Below are 14,122 nucleotides of genomic sequence, written 5' to 3'. Positions count from 1 at the left end.
GGGGCTCAAGGTCAAAACATGCCGTCCATTGTGCCACCGGGACATCACCATCACCATCACCACCATGCTCCTCATCCCGCACATCATCACCATCATCACCATCATGCTCCAAGGGTGACTAGCAGTGTTCCACCGATCCCAGCAACGAAGCCGATCATTGAGGTCAATAGCCAAGCGGTCCTCGACAAGGTCAAGGATCTACCTCGCTATCATCTTGGCAGTGTTGTGTACGAAGCAACGACCGCTCCACCCCCGTCCAAGAATACCAGCATCGACGACCGATACGGGTTCCGATCGATCCCATCAGCGCTACCCGATTTCTCTGGCAGGGATAACTGCACACTTAGCGTCCGCATTCCGCGATACTACTTGAGTGAGCGGCAGCGAGATGTGATAGTGATGAGTCGGCAATTGTGGGGTTCAGAAATTTACACGCACGACTCAGACGTTGTCGCCGCAGCAATCCACTCGGGTTGGATCCGTGGCGCTTGGCCTGAGGATGTCGATGTCAACATGCTCGACCCACGCATCAACGGCGGTAGCGAGCCACTGCCCGAAGCGGATCCGTCTCAAGTGTTGGAGTCGAAACCAGGACATCCGGCGCCTCCACCAGCCGGATTTGATGCGCATGTGATGGTCACAATTCTTCCATGTTTGACAGAGTACAAGGGAAGCGTCTGTTATGGCATCAAGAGTCACACACGGAGGCGGCACGAGGGCTACAGCTACAAGATCAACAGAGTGGAGTGGGTGGATGATGAAACGACTAAAAGAGGCGAAGAGCGCAATGGAGCAGCAAGAAGGGAAAGGTTGGCGGCTGCTCAAAGTCTGGTGGCGCTGCTGACCAGTGGTGGAGGAAGACAAGACAATGGGGCCGATGGCGACGTGTCCCAGGGTATGAGGATGGGCCACGCACAGGCGGTCGCCTGAAGGAGCAGTGAGCTGGGGTATTGGCGATAAAAAAAGTGGAGGTTGGCGGATAGCTCACCACGGGGCATTGGCTGAAATGTGCGACATGTTTTCATCACTTCGACGAGCTAATGATAACGGCAAAGCCACGGCCAAGACGAAAAGGTAATGGTATTGCTTAGTATTTTCTTAAGGCGCAAGGAAGGCGGGACTACGATGTATGATGCGCATTAGTTACTCTCTCTTCTTTCTCTTCTTCTTCTTCTCCTTTGCTCCTTTTAGTTGGTGGGTAGTCCAGTAGTCGCTTGCTGGTTTGCTTCAGCGTGCGGCATCAGCAAGGTATTCTGTAAATAGTATAGCCAAATACCCATGGACTCTGAGAGCCCACTACGAAGGGCGGCGGAATAGCACGGAGGACGAACAAGACGTGATCAGAGTGAAAAATGGGAAGCAGTTGCAGATTGTTGAGAACGCTGAGGGCATCACACAAGAATGTTCAGGCTGACTGCTGGGTGTGACACAGGCGGGCACCGCGTGGCTCCCATTGGCTAGCGCGTCAGGCAGTCTGCAAGCTTGATACGCCGTGCTGGGCTGGGCGATAAGAAGAGGGAGCGAAGCGAGGAGACAGCCCTCTTGTCCTCTGCTATTGGGTTGCGCAATGCGTCACAGCGATTTGCCAGATCAGACTCGTCCAGATAAACCGCCAGCGACCACGCTTCAGCCTTCAGCCCGAGCGACAGCCCTCCCCTCAGATCCCCGGCGCAGTACGTGACCCGCACCCGCGCTCTCACCCGCAACGAGAGCGCATCTACCTGGATTCGACGGCAGCGGCGCGCTGCTACGAAGGGAAAAAGGCGGTGGACAGGGCGTTGAGTTGTCCCGTCTGGCCGCGCAGCCCCTATCTCCAACAACGCATCCAGGCCCGGACCGTCCTCGTGTGCTGACGAGAAGGAAGCGGCACTTACGGCGGCATCACTTGCCCAGGGACCGCTGGAAGCAGAAGCCGGCGCGTCGGGCGGAAGAGCAACTGCGGAAGGGACGACACGAGCCGCACGACCAGGCACCGTCCGGCGGGAGAGGAGCTTTGGCCCGCCGGGAGAACCTTCTTCAGCCCTGAAGAGCTCGCGCAGATTGGGCCGACACGCACGGGGCCGGAAAACGAGTTGCGCACGGAAAAGCAGACATCGAGCATCACGAGAGACGCAGGCAACATGGCCATGGCACGGCCGGGCAGCAGCGGGTACACGGGGGCGATAAACTACAGCATCAGCATGGTAAGTGCTTTCCAATGACTGCGCACTGCTATTTTCGGGCCTGGGATGGGACGGGATGGCGATCGCCGGAGCGTGGTGTGCTCCCTCTGGACCAACGAACGACAGCCGGAAGCGTCAGGGTTGCGGTGGGCTGCACCTGCCCTTGGCTCCCGAGAATCGGCGAACTATGGCCGGGCGCGCGGGCGTGCAGCTCGCCGGTCAAAGCTTGCGAGGCACACGACACGTCGAAAAGGAAGAAAAAATATCGACAGTCGACTATGGGCGCGCAGGCCTGGCCAAGGGGCAGCGGCCGGCCCACAGAAATGATGCAGCCCCCCACCGCGCCTCTCGCCCGTGCCAGCGGTCGAGAGCACCGCGGGAAGGGTCCAGGAACGGCGGCGACATCGCCCGCCTGCGTCACCGTCGCTGCCCGCCTGCTGAGTCAGCTGCGCCGCCGCATGTCACGCCGCACAGGGCCAGCGCTGGAGGCGTGAGTGCGGCCGTGGACCGGGGATGCGGGGGCCGGGGGCAGCAGGCGGTCAGGCGGATGTGCAGCTGGGCGGCGGATTGCAAGCAGCAAGGGCGCGAGCATGTGGAAGAGGACGATCAACCTGGACAAGCCCACACGCGCGAGTCTCCGCCCGCCGCCTGTAATGCCGAGCTAGATCGATCTTCCACAAACGCCGTCACCAGCTCCGCGCAGAGGCGCTCTCGTCCACCCGCCCATTCTCCCTCCCTCCACCTCGCCTCTCCCTCCTACCGCCTTTCACGATCGCGCCTGTCCCCGCGCTGCCAGCACCTCCGCCGCCGCCACGCTCTCCCATCAGTCGACGCCGCCGCCGCCGCTCCGCACGCCTGCCCGCAGTCCTGCTCGAACCAAGCCAGAGCGATTCAATTGACCGTCGTGAACGTCTCGGGTCGAGCAACTGCCCTACGCACCCCAGGACCATCAGCCGCACCCAGCTCGGCCCGCCGCACCTCTCCTTTCGCCGTCTCCTGATTACACATCGATCCGCCGCTCTCTCCCCGCCGCCGCGCCTTCTTAAGCTCGCTGCCGCGCTGCCTTCTTCTGAATTCCTCGCACCTCTCGTCCCTCTGTTTCCCGCCCCCCACACCGCCCACCATGGCCGAGACAAACGGCGTCTTCAGACAAGAAATGCGCAGAGTGCCTCCGGGCGAGTTCGCGCGCCCGAACAGAAAAACTAACGGCTCCGGCGTTCAGGCCGAGGACACCAGAATCTGCGTCGTCATGGTCGGATTGCCTGCGCGCGGCAAGAGCTTGATTGCCACCAAAGGTGAGTTCCTGGGGTCTGGAGACTGGAGAGCCTGGGGTTCGCGGGGCTCGGCCGCACCTCTCGTGAGCAGGGTGGGGGAGGCGCTGGGGGTGGCATGAGGAATGTGGGGGCCTCAGCTCATATCGCGAGACCTCCGAAGAACACTGGCTGACAGGGGCAATTGCCGTGCAAACTAGTCGTGCGATACCTCCACTGGCTCTCCATCGGCGCCAAGACCTTCAATGTTGGCCAGTACCGCCGCACCGCCACGCCCACGCCCTCGGCCGACTTCTTCGACACGGGCAATCCGGAGGGCGAGCGCCTGCGCAAGGCCGCCGCCGAGGCCGCTGTCAGTGATATGGTCAAATGGTTCAAGCAGGGCCTGGGCGTTGTTGCCATCCTCGACGCCACCAACAGCACCAAGACCCGCCGTCGCTGGATCCAGGAGCGCTGCGATGCCGAAAACATTCACACCCTGTTCGTCGAGTCGAAGTGTGACGACGAGGAGCTCATAATGCAGAACATTCTGGAGGTCAAGACGACAAGCCCGGATTACAAGGACCAGGACCCCGAGCTCGCTGCCCAGGACTTCCGCAACCGCATCCGCAACTACGAGAAGGTCTACGAGACGATTGACGAGGATGAATACAGCCTGACCTACGTCAAGCTCATCGACGTCGGAAAGCAGGTCATCATCAACAAGATCCAGGATTACCTGCAGAGTCGTGTTGTGTACTACCTAATGAATCTCCACATCAAGCCTCGGTCGATCTGGCTATCACGCGTACGTTGTGCTTGAATTGGGATGCTCACGCATCCATGTTTACGAATTGCCTTTCTGACACCTCCACAGCATGGCGAGTCGAAGTACAACCTTTCCGGTAAAATCGGAGGCGACGCCGACATCTCGGAACGCGGCGAGCTCTACGCGCGGAAGCTACCTGAGCTGGTCAAACAATCCGTGGGCGACGGACGAAAGCTCACGGTCTGGACGTCAACTCTGAAGCGTACCATCCAGACGGCGCGGTTCCTGGAGTTCGAGAAGCTGGAGTGGAAGGCACTGGACGAGCTCGATTCGGGCGTGTGCGACGGCCTGACGTACGCCGACATCGAGGAGCGGTATCCGGACGACTTCAAGCAGCGCGACGAGGACAAGTACAACTACCGCTACCTTGGCGGTGAGAGCTACCGTGACGTCGTCATTCGTCTCGAGCCCATCATCATGGAGCTGGAGCGCTCGGAGAACATCCTCATCGTCACTCACCAGGCCATTCTTCGCTGCATCTATGCGTACTTCATGAACGTCCCCCAGGAGCGCAGCCCTTGGATGGAGGTTCCGCTGCACACGCTTATCAAGCTCACGCCCAAAGCATACTCGACCCAGGAGCAGAGGCTAAAGGCGGACATCCCTGCCGTCAGCACGTTCAGATCGAAGGGTAGCAGCGCAAAGCATCAGGAGGCTTCTGATGCTCCCGGTACGCCTGAATCGAACCATGCGTAATGACGGTTCCGGTTGGCCTTACAACCTTGGCGTTTTTCAAGTATGCAACACGATACTCGGCTTCGTTGTCTCATGAATATATGAGCTACCCCTCTGTACAGCGCAAGGTTGGCCTTTTATCCCTTCCCATATCTTTCCGTCTACCTACCCTTGTTTTTTTCTCTGCAACGTTTTTTCTCTTGGCATATACCGTCTTGATCGTTACACGTTTTTAGAGCATCATCGATCGCAGCACACGCGCGCAACGGGGCAGCACTCTTTTTCATTCCCAGATCAGACATCTGGAGGCGTTCAAGCTTCATCGGAGGGCGATGTCATGTACCCTTCAACTCTCTTTTGGTTGGCATGTCGTAAGTGGGAAGCGCTTGGGGATGGGGTGCTACAGGATCCATGGTAGCAGGAAAGGAGGGCTATGAATTTTGATGGATGGATGGCAGGCTGGTTGGTTGGCTTTCGGTCAGCTTTGAAGCATCATTGGAAGAGGACAAAATTGCATGTGGACGGTGCCCGAGGTTGCTTCTTTCTTCCTCTTCCTCTTGGGGTAATGTGAGCTTGGAATATTTAACTATGGGACACAATGTTAGGACAGACAGGCAGGCAAGCATATTTTACGGCAACCGCAGGTCATTATGATAAGGCGCATGTCGGCGGGAAGTCTTCTATCTTCACCGTCTTTGAGAGGGGAAATACCATGTGGTCATTCGTGGAAGGGTCGGTGTCCAATCAAGTCGGATGTCCCAGAGGAGCTGTGGGAAGGATCTGGGTGGTAGTTACGAAGAGCGGGGAAAGGCGGTTCTCATGTCTTCCTCCAACATTACTCCATCGCTACATATTGCGTGCAGCAATGATGGAGAGGCTTGCGTCGGTTCTTTTTGAGGTTTGATAGAGAAACAGGAGCAAAGTTTACCTGTTGTATTGCCCGTGTTTTATTGTTACCGGTACCGTTCCTGTGCAAACAATGTGGTCCGTACGCTGCTTGTGCCCTTGTTGCGTATAAACATTGCCACTGCAGGTCGTTCTCTCGGTAGGCTACAATCATTTCGTTGGTTTCTTGTCTTCTTCTTCCGTTCACACCAGGATATTATCACAGCGTTCGAGTGTGCGTGTGGATGAGAGGTTTGTTTCCACGTCATTACGTATAGCCGACATCGGTAGATCCGAAGCCACCCCGCATCAAATGGAAAGAACGAAAGTGAAAGGAAAAATCTTCCGAGCGGGTCGAGGAACTATTCCTCTGTGGCCCCGCAGCCCTTCGACAACGATAATACCGATGGCGGAGCAACAGGCTCGTCGTTGTTGGCATGTGTCATGCATTACGTGATCGGTATCTGAATCGGGTGGAGAACCGGGGACGTGATCGGAAGCGGGACGGGAAGGCTGAAGAGGAGGCGGAAGGACGACGCGAGCCGGGTGAGGAGACAGCTTATTAGCCGATGATGGGCGGCTTTCGAGCAGTCGTTACGAGAATTCATGACGTCATTGGTCGTTGGTTGCCGCTTTTGGGTAGTCCTACGGCTTGAGGAAGTTGGAGAGGTTTCCATGGCTACAATGGAGATAATTTACTGTGATACGCCTTTTTGAATGAGAAGCATCTTGTGGGATACGGTTTCGCAGCCGCACCCCCATCGCGGGCTTTGGTGGCATGAGAAGCTTGTCAGTGAACCAGACTTCGTCCGAATGTTGCCTGCATTTAGCACGCATCTCAGAGCGATGATAACATAAGGAGCTTCTCAGTAAGCCGGTTGCACCTTTCCACATCTCACGGTGTCAGGACAGACCTTTCATTGTTGTTCGAGTTCTATCTACTTGAACTACTGCAATTTCGAAGCTCTCTATCGGCAGCTTGAGAGGTAGCCTGACTATATACTTCAAAACGATGATTCCTCTTTGGTGGTATATCATGTATTTCCCATTGGACTGAGAGCACTGAAATAACATATCACGGTCGTAAAATGCAAGAGACCCAATCCTCCAATACGCACGGGTTCGTGATCCGTCACCATCTCATACACGAATCGATGAAGGTAGTGAAATGGGTAGCCAGTCCGATCCTCCAATACACAGTGGCCTCGTGCCACTACCATTACGGTGCGTGTCGCTCAAGGAAGACGAAGGAAAAAGGAAAATAAGACCATGAAGAAGTCAGAAAACCGTAACCGCCAGAACGAAAGAGAAATAAAGAAAAAAAAAATCCGTCCCTTTAATACGCAGTGGTCGTTCCAACTACCATTATCGGTCTTGTAAGTCGTAGAGAAAAAGAACAGGAGAAGGAAAAAAAGAAAACCGCAAGCGATCGTTCATCCTAGAACGTCTGGCGCGAACTTACGTTCCGCCGCTGGTACAGTTTTACGTCTCGATCTCCCTGGACGGTGGCGGCCCGGCTTAGTACGGTAGGGCTGACGACAGCTTCATCTTCTTAAAGGGCGTGGTGAAATTGCTTAGCGGTGACTCCGTGTGGGTCGGCTGTGTCGCTATCTGGTATTGGGCGGCAGCGGTGGATCCGGACGAGATATCATCTAAAAGTTCGTGCAACGCGCAGCGGGAAGGGGGATCCGAATAGGCCGCCGGTACAGTTTAACGTCGCAATTTCCCTGGGCGGTTGCTGGATCTCTCAGAGATCCAGATTCGTTCTCTTGTTTGGCTTCTTGAATGGCGACTGCAAGGACAGGTCCTCTCGCTGGGCTGGCGCTTGCTGCGCCTTGGTCTGGTATGTGGCGGGGATGGATCCTCCGCTCTTGACACATATATACTTTACACGCCGATTCACTCTTATTCATCCTGCATACCGGTACTCTTTACCTTTATTCGGTCTTGCATGGATGCGTGGTGCAGTGGGTAATGGTGTTTACTGCATAATAATGAGCCTTTCCGATCCGTTTAAATCTTGTTGCGCAAAGTCTTTTACCGCCAGTTACAGAAAATAAAACCGAACGTTTCCAACCATAAACATACGGTTGGTGAAGACATGAGCGTACCACATCTTAGCGCATTGCATGTCCTGTGGTGGTGGTGCTCCCGAGGAGGATATCGCCCTGGCGGTTGCGAAAGGCTCTATCACTCTTGACGCTCGCTTCATCAGGCAGTATCAATCAAGACAAAATTACTCGCATTAGATTTTGCTAGAAACTTCTCTTCGGTCGAGTACGCTCAAAAAACAGACTGTTCAATTGCATGCGTGAATTTACCCGCTTATGTCAGGGTCCAGGAATTTTGCTCGTTCATCCACGGATACTGGGAGTCACCCATGGGACAAGCGTAAAGGCAGAATTACAACGCCCTCGCTATTTTAATATAGAATGGAGAATCATCCTCTTGATTTGTGCTCTGAATTTTCAGCTTCTTGGTTTATTCAAATCACATTCTTTCCAACGCCGAAGAGCACGTATAATACAATCTTCCGTTTCCTTTCTTCTCTTGGGACAGACTCAAGCACGCTCTTGGTAATACGGTCTCGTTCTTCTTCGCGTAGCTGGGGTACTCGTGGATCACTTTGTGGTCTTTGCGGGACAGAGGCCGGTTCGCGATGAAGTCCGTGGCGTCGAACCCTGGGTGGCGTTTGCACAAATGCTGCAGCTTCCGTACGGCCTCATCTGGGTTGGCGATGGGGCGGTACGCAGGACTGCGATATTCCACTAAGCGATGACGGCGAGTTGGTGACAAGTATATTGGCTTATCCAGTACCCGGCAGTTGGACACAATACTCAGTGGCCCTACACACCGACTCCCTACTGACTCCGCACGAGGCCTCAATCAAGAAGGGATTCGAATATGGGTATACCGACTATGTTTTCTCGGAAGGCCAACAGCGCGCCAACGTCCGCAAGCAAGCAGAATGTCCAAAGATCGAATTATTTTGCTCTCATCATGAGAGACGATCCCCCTAAAGGAGCAAGTGCTGGAGCAAACAGACCCGAGGAACCTCGGAAGAGGGAAGCTACTTACAAGGAATTCGAGAAGCCAAACGAGGAGCTTAAGAAACAGAAAAAGGCTTCAGGCGAGACCGAAAGGCCACATGCCATATATGAGAGCCTGAAACCTCTGCAGAAAGAAGAGGACAAGTCGACACCCGAAACGGATGTTAAGTCGGGTCCGAGGTATGAAGCGGAAAAGCAGAGGACGGGAAGCCCGGATTCGGACTCGCCTGAGCCAGATCGCAGGATCCCACCGGATATAATGGAGAGGCTCAATGAAGAAGAGCAGGCTGCTGCCATATTAATGTCCATGGGTATGCTTGGTTTTAGACCAGAGTGCCTACCACCGGATCGTCGGGAGTGTTTGCTCCGCGAGCATAAGGCCAACGTGGAGGGAGAAGAAACGGATGTTGATGACGGACAAAGCAACTAGAGTGGCCGGCAAGAAGCCAACAGTGCCGTCAAGGCAGGAGACGGGGGATGCACAGCGTTAATCTCCGACAATTGAGAGGGCCGAATATTTAATCAGGGATGCTACATCTCTTGGAGATGATCGAATTGAGAAACTGAACGGTAAGAACCAAAGGAGCAATATACCATTACGGATAAGTATATAATGTATAGCTTGAAGGATATTCATTGAGATCCAGCAGACGAAAGGACGCGTCAGCCAACCAGCTGAATTACACGATTAAAGTTAACTTAGTAGATATATGTTCTTGAATGCGCAACCAACAAGGCGAGCAGAGTTCGACATATACAGGATGCTGGCTCGAGAAGTGTTCATCAGTAAGGGCTGTCGCAGTTCCTTAGTCAAGTCTCAAGACGAATGCTACACGCCTTATGAAGGAATCGGGGCTGGAGAGTGTGGAATTACCGTATGATACACGGCCGTAATCAAAGGAGAAGCGCTGTCAGAGGACATGTTGTTGTTGGACGAACTCGGGTTGAGGGATTGGCGTTAGCGGCTTCCCAAATAGGAAAGTCGGATAGCGATGCATGGTGTTGGCCCGGGGGTTCGGGTAGCCCCGCGCGGATCGGCAATCTTCAGAGAAAGGGCTGCTGACGGGGTTGAAACGCATGGGCAATTTCGATTCGCTGCAGTGAGGGTCGGAGAAGTCGATGTCCAGATGAAGGATCCGTATCCCGGTCATCAATGCGGTTCCGGCGCCATGGAGATCAAACTTCACAGCAAGCATGGCCAACGGAAGAGAGATGCCGTGGAGATGATGGCAGATGAACAAAGCTCACGCAGCGGCCAACAAGGGCCCAGCACCTCCACAAGCTGCCACGTGATGTGCCAACTCCCCCCGTCGCGACCGTCGCACGATTGCGTGTCGATCACCCACGGTTTCTAGACGACACTTCATAGATTGAGCGCGATGCCGTGTAGCCGACGAGACCTGCTCGGTCGGCGGCACACGGGGTCGCAGGCGGTGGAGCGGCAACTCGACGGGTGACGGCACGCAGCTGAAACGGCGGAGTTGCCTTTGTTTCCGGCTGGCTTGGTGTTTCTTGGATTTGCGGCGGTGATGGTCGGATGACAGCAACTACTCGTGCAGAACTAAGTAGGTTTGGCCGAGCAGCGTACTGCAGCGCCCAGGCTCTTCTCAGGCTTGGTGTCACAGCGGAGAGCTCAGTCGATGCAGGAGGCCAAGCGCGGCTCCCGGCTGCGCTTGACGTAACGCCAACTCCAAACCACGACTGTGCGCAACGAAGCGAGCTCGGCCTGCGCCGTCCGCACCGAAACAAACACCACGGCTCTGCTGCGCGCAGGATGCTGGGGTGCGGCCGCCAGTCTTGGGAGAGCCGCATCGAGCACGCTGGCGCCCGGCGCGGCTTGGCGGTGGTTTCAGCAGGTTGGGCCTCCGCCCTCCGCAGGAAGCAGTCCGGCTGTTTCTTCCTCTTGGCTCTCTTGGGCGCTGGGTCCTGGGTCCCATGCCGCGGCCGGGCCCGCCGCAGCAGTGGAGCTGCTGTACGAAGTGGCCGCGCGCAGCAGACGACGGCAACGCAAACGCAGCCTCTTCATTATTTCCGCGCGACACGGCGATCGGCGGAGTCGTGTGCGCGCTGGGCTCGGCCTCGCGCAGCGCCAAGGCGCACGTGAGGCGGGTGGGAATTGAAGGATGGAAGTCGCCGGAGGGGCCGTGGTGGTCGGCGTGGGCGTTGGCAGCAGCACAAAGCAGCACCCTGCGCCGTTTCACCCGGCAGAGCAGCAGCACGCAAACAGATCGGCCCACGCCCCTGCGTCGCATCCGTGATGCAGCCGGCGGGCGGAGCGGCGCTGCGCTCGACGGCGACGGCGACGGCTGGGAGCACAATATGCGGTAGCGAGGCTAGATGCTTGGCAGACCGCGCGCGAAAATCAGGCGGCGCGACAAGATCTTGGGAGCTTGGTCGTCGCATGGCGGCCAAGGGGACCAGTTGGTGCCGCATCTTCCGCCTTGGACCGAGCCAGAGGCAGCGTCTCAGCAGCGCTGGGCGGCGGACGCAGCGCGCTGGGGCGGGCGCTGATTGGGCCAGGCGCGGCGCCAAGCCGACTGTGTGGACAGCCAAGTCTCCAAGACCGCAACCCCAAGCACATCAATCATCATGTAGTCCACGTCCTCGTCTCCTCCCGAAGGGGATCTCCCCTTCCTCTTCTATGTCATGGCACCACGTTACACTGCGAGCCCCGACACCGCCGTACAAGAAGCTCCCCGCCTCCGCCCATGACCGCCCTCTGAGCGCCGCCAAGCCCTCCCACTGCCCCCATGGCGACGCCCATCGCCTGCCCGGCCCCGGCCGCGCTGCTGCTCCGCGAGCCCAGCAGTCCCGCCAGCGACCTGTCGCCGCAACGCGACCGCATTCCCCAGCCCGTGGCCGCGAAGCAGCGCGTGCCGCCGCCGCCCTCGCACGCTCCTGCGCTCCGCCGCCCCGGCTCGCCGCATTCCTCGCCAAAACCCGCCGCCGCTGCGTACCCACCCTCCGGCCACGACTCCGTCATCTCCACACCCGGCTCGCCCAAGCAACTCTACTCGCAGAGCGCCTCGTCCAACTCAAATACCAGCCGCGATGCCCGCCACAGCCTCGCTCGCTCGCTGCCCGTCGCCGACGACGACGACGAGAAGGCCGCTCTGTCGCTGCCCGCCCCGGCCGCCGTGCGCAGCTGCCCGCCCCGCAGCATGGTGCTAGACCTGGAGAAGCAGAGCTACTCGCCTGCCAGCAACAACCGCCGCTCCGCCAGGAACAGCGGTGCTCCGCAAGACGACACCTACCTGCCCGCCGATCCCGAGGAGGTCGACCTGGAGGACAAAGCCTTCAGGATCCTCGTACGTTTTTGCCGACGCTGGTGCCCCCAGCCACGACCACGCTAACCCGCTTCGCAGCTCCACCTCTCCGGCTTTGCCTGCGTCGTCTCCTTCGCCATCTCGCTCTGGACCCTGTTCGCCGTAGTCATTGCCGCCCTGCTGCAACCGCTGCGTTTCTGCAGCATGCGTCCCGACTACCGTGAGCAGCTCGTCCAGTTCCTTAGCCCCTTGTTGCGCCTCCAATTCCGCCTCATCTACAGCGCTCCCCTGTCGTCCATGTACAACACCCCCTTACTATTCGTCGTCTGTCTCCTGTCGCCTTTCGTCGCTATCGGCGTTGCCATTGCTGCCTGGATCTCCGCCTCGTTCTGGATTTTCGCCGCCATCATCGGCGACCCAGGCCCCATGGACGGCCACAACGATGGCCGTGAGGCCGTTCTCACAGTCCGCTCGTACTGGGAATCCTGGCTTCTCCGCGCACTGAGATGAAGGCGGCGGACGGCATCTCAAAATCCCCCCTCACCGGCACGGCGCTTGAAATACATCGCCGCAGCCACGACATGACGAACATAAAGACTATATCCACAGGGACCGAAGCGAACCGAGTAATATCATGGAGCCTTGATCCTCATTTCGTCCCACTGGGCGCAGGACACAGGAATGTTCTACTACGGGCGCACTTCTCCTCTACCTTCGACAATGCATAGCTAGCAGGGCACGGGATCCGGCGTTTGTTGATTTCTACGAGTGAATTGGTCCACTTCTTGTGCAACGAGACCGCAGTCACGAATGGAGCCTGCAGTCTCCGACGGCGGTGCAAAGGCAACAAGAAAGCCATCTGGACCATACCTCCTTTCTTTCTGGTGGCAACCTTTTCGATACCAAATTTTTCTTCTTCTGAATACAGCTTGGAGCGATGGATTCGATCTATTTGTGGATGGGACTCTGGGCGGGCTAAGGACAGGCGGTGTGTGGGAACCGGTTTATACCCAACTTGTGCGTGTTGAAACTTTTTGTGCATTCGACTATCTTGCACGCACTGTACTTGCAGCGGAGAAAAAAGGTGCAGGGACATGTTTGTTTTTTTGTTTTTGAGATATCAAAGCCGCCAGCTGGCAGAGCAAAACACTATCTTCCTCAAAGCTCTCTGTTCCACTATCTGTGAGCAAGGATGGCGCAGGACGCGCGCACAGCGGAAGCCGGATCGGCTCCACTTGGCCATGTATACCAAGAAAATGGCAAATGGACCGGGATGCTCGGAAATACCGAGCCCCGTTGCTCTGTTCTGCACGACGCAACTGTTTGATAAGCTAAACTTTGCTGCTGAGCAATCACATCTTTCTCCTCTCTGATTCGACGCATCTCGGGGGCAGTCCGCTTCGAAGCCCAGCGTCCGGGGCCGAGGACGCGTCCTTCCTCTTCTCTCGGACATGGATCGCTAGAACTCCTCGGCTGTAGCGGGGAAAGAACATACAGCCGACGGGAAAGATTTTTGTCTGCTTGGCTACCAAGCACCACCCTCTCGTTGTATTAGCGCGAAGCAGCCACCACGACAACGAGGTAAAGCAGGGAAAAGAAGAAGCGAACGAGCGAATACGCTATTGGTCGACGAACAGGAGAAGATTAGAGCAGACTCAGCACCCATGACATGCACGTGTCGAGGAGAGCAACGCGATGCAGGACTGGGCACTTGTGGTCTGACACTCCCCGATCTCGGCAGAGCGGCGTTTGTGTGTTTGCGCTCATGTGCATGTGATGTGTTGGCTTGCAGCATAATACACAGCAGCCGGGCCTTTTTGTCTTTTGTGTGCTTGGGTATGATGTGGTTGTCGGCTCGGCGCTGCGAGAATCGGACGACCGTTTCGTGGATTCGTAAGTAACAGCCCTCACGAGCGGCCAACGTCACTCTGGTAATGCCATGACTACCTAGATGACGTTGATCACTTGCTTCAGGCAAGATGGGTGCACGGATATACGGCTAGGT

At 56.8% G+C, this 14,122-nt stretch overlaps 3 protein-coding genes across 3 annotated transcripts; all 3 read left to right on the top strand.

The window, feature by feature from the left end:
- Positions 1-3,285: 3,285 nt before the first annotated feature.
- On the top strand, positions 3,286-4,937 carry FBP26 (Fructose-2,6-bisphosphatase; the record flags this gene model as incomplete). Its single annotated transcript, XM_066777778.1, has 3 exons — positions 3,286-3,457; positions 3,634-4,220; positions 4,290-4,937. 3 exons carry the CDS (start codon positions 3,286-3,288, stop codon positions 4,935-4,937), a joined length of 1,407 nt encoding a protein of 468 aa, XP_066631873.1.
- Positions 4,938-8,801: 3,864 nt separating this feature from the next.
- Positions 8,802-9,281, top strand: SLS55_006347 (uncharacterized protein; the record flags this gene model as incomplete). Its single annotated transcript, XM_066777777.1, has 1 exon — positions 8,802-9,281. One exon carries the CDS (start codon positions 8,802-8,804, stop codon positions 9,279-9,281), a length of 480 nt encoding a protein of 159 aa, XP_066631872.1.
- A 2,731-nt stretch (positions 9,282-12,012) lies between these two features.
- Positions 12,013-12,627, top strand: SLS55_006346 (uncharacterized protein; the record flags this gene model as incomplete). Its single annotated transcript, XM_066777776.1, has 2 exons — positions 12,013-12,159; positions 12,217-12,627. 2 exons carry the CDS (start codon positions 12,013-12,015, stop codon positions 12,625-12,627), a joined length of 558 nt encoding a protein of 185 aa, XP_066631871.1.
- Positions 12,628-14,122: the final 1,495 nt, after the last annotated feature.

Source organism: Diplodia seriata (assembly GCF_021436955.1).
Source record: "Diplodia seriata strain FDS-637 chromosome Unknown scaffold_6, whole genome shotgun sequence".
In the NCBI taxonomy this organism is placed as follows: domain Eukaryota; kingdom Fungi; phylum Ascomycota; class Dothideomycetes; order Botryosphaeriales; family Botryosphaeriaceae; genus Diplodia; species Diplodia seriata.
The sequence above is the reverse complement of the archived record's forward strand: the minus strand, read 5'-3'. Positions and strand labels throughout refer to the sequence as shown.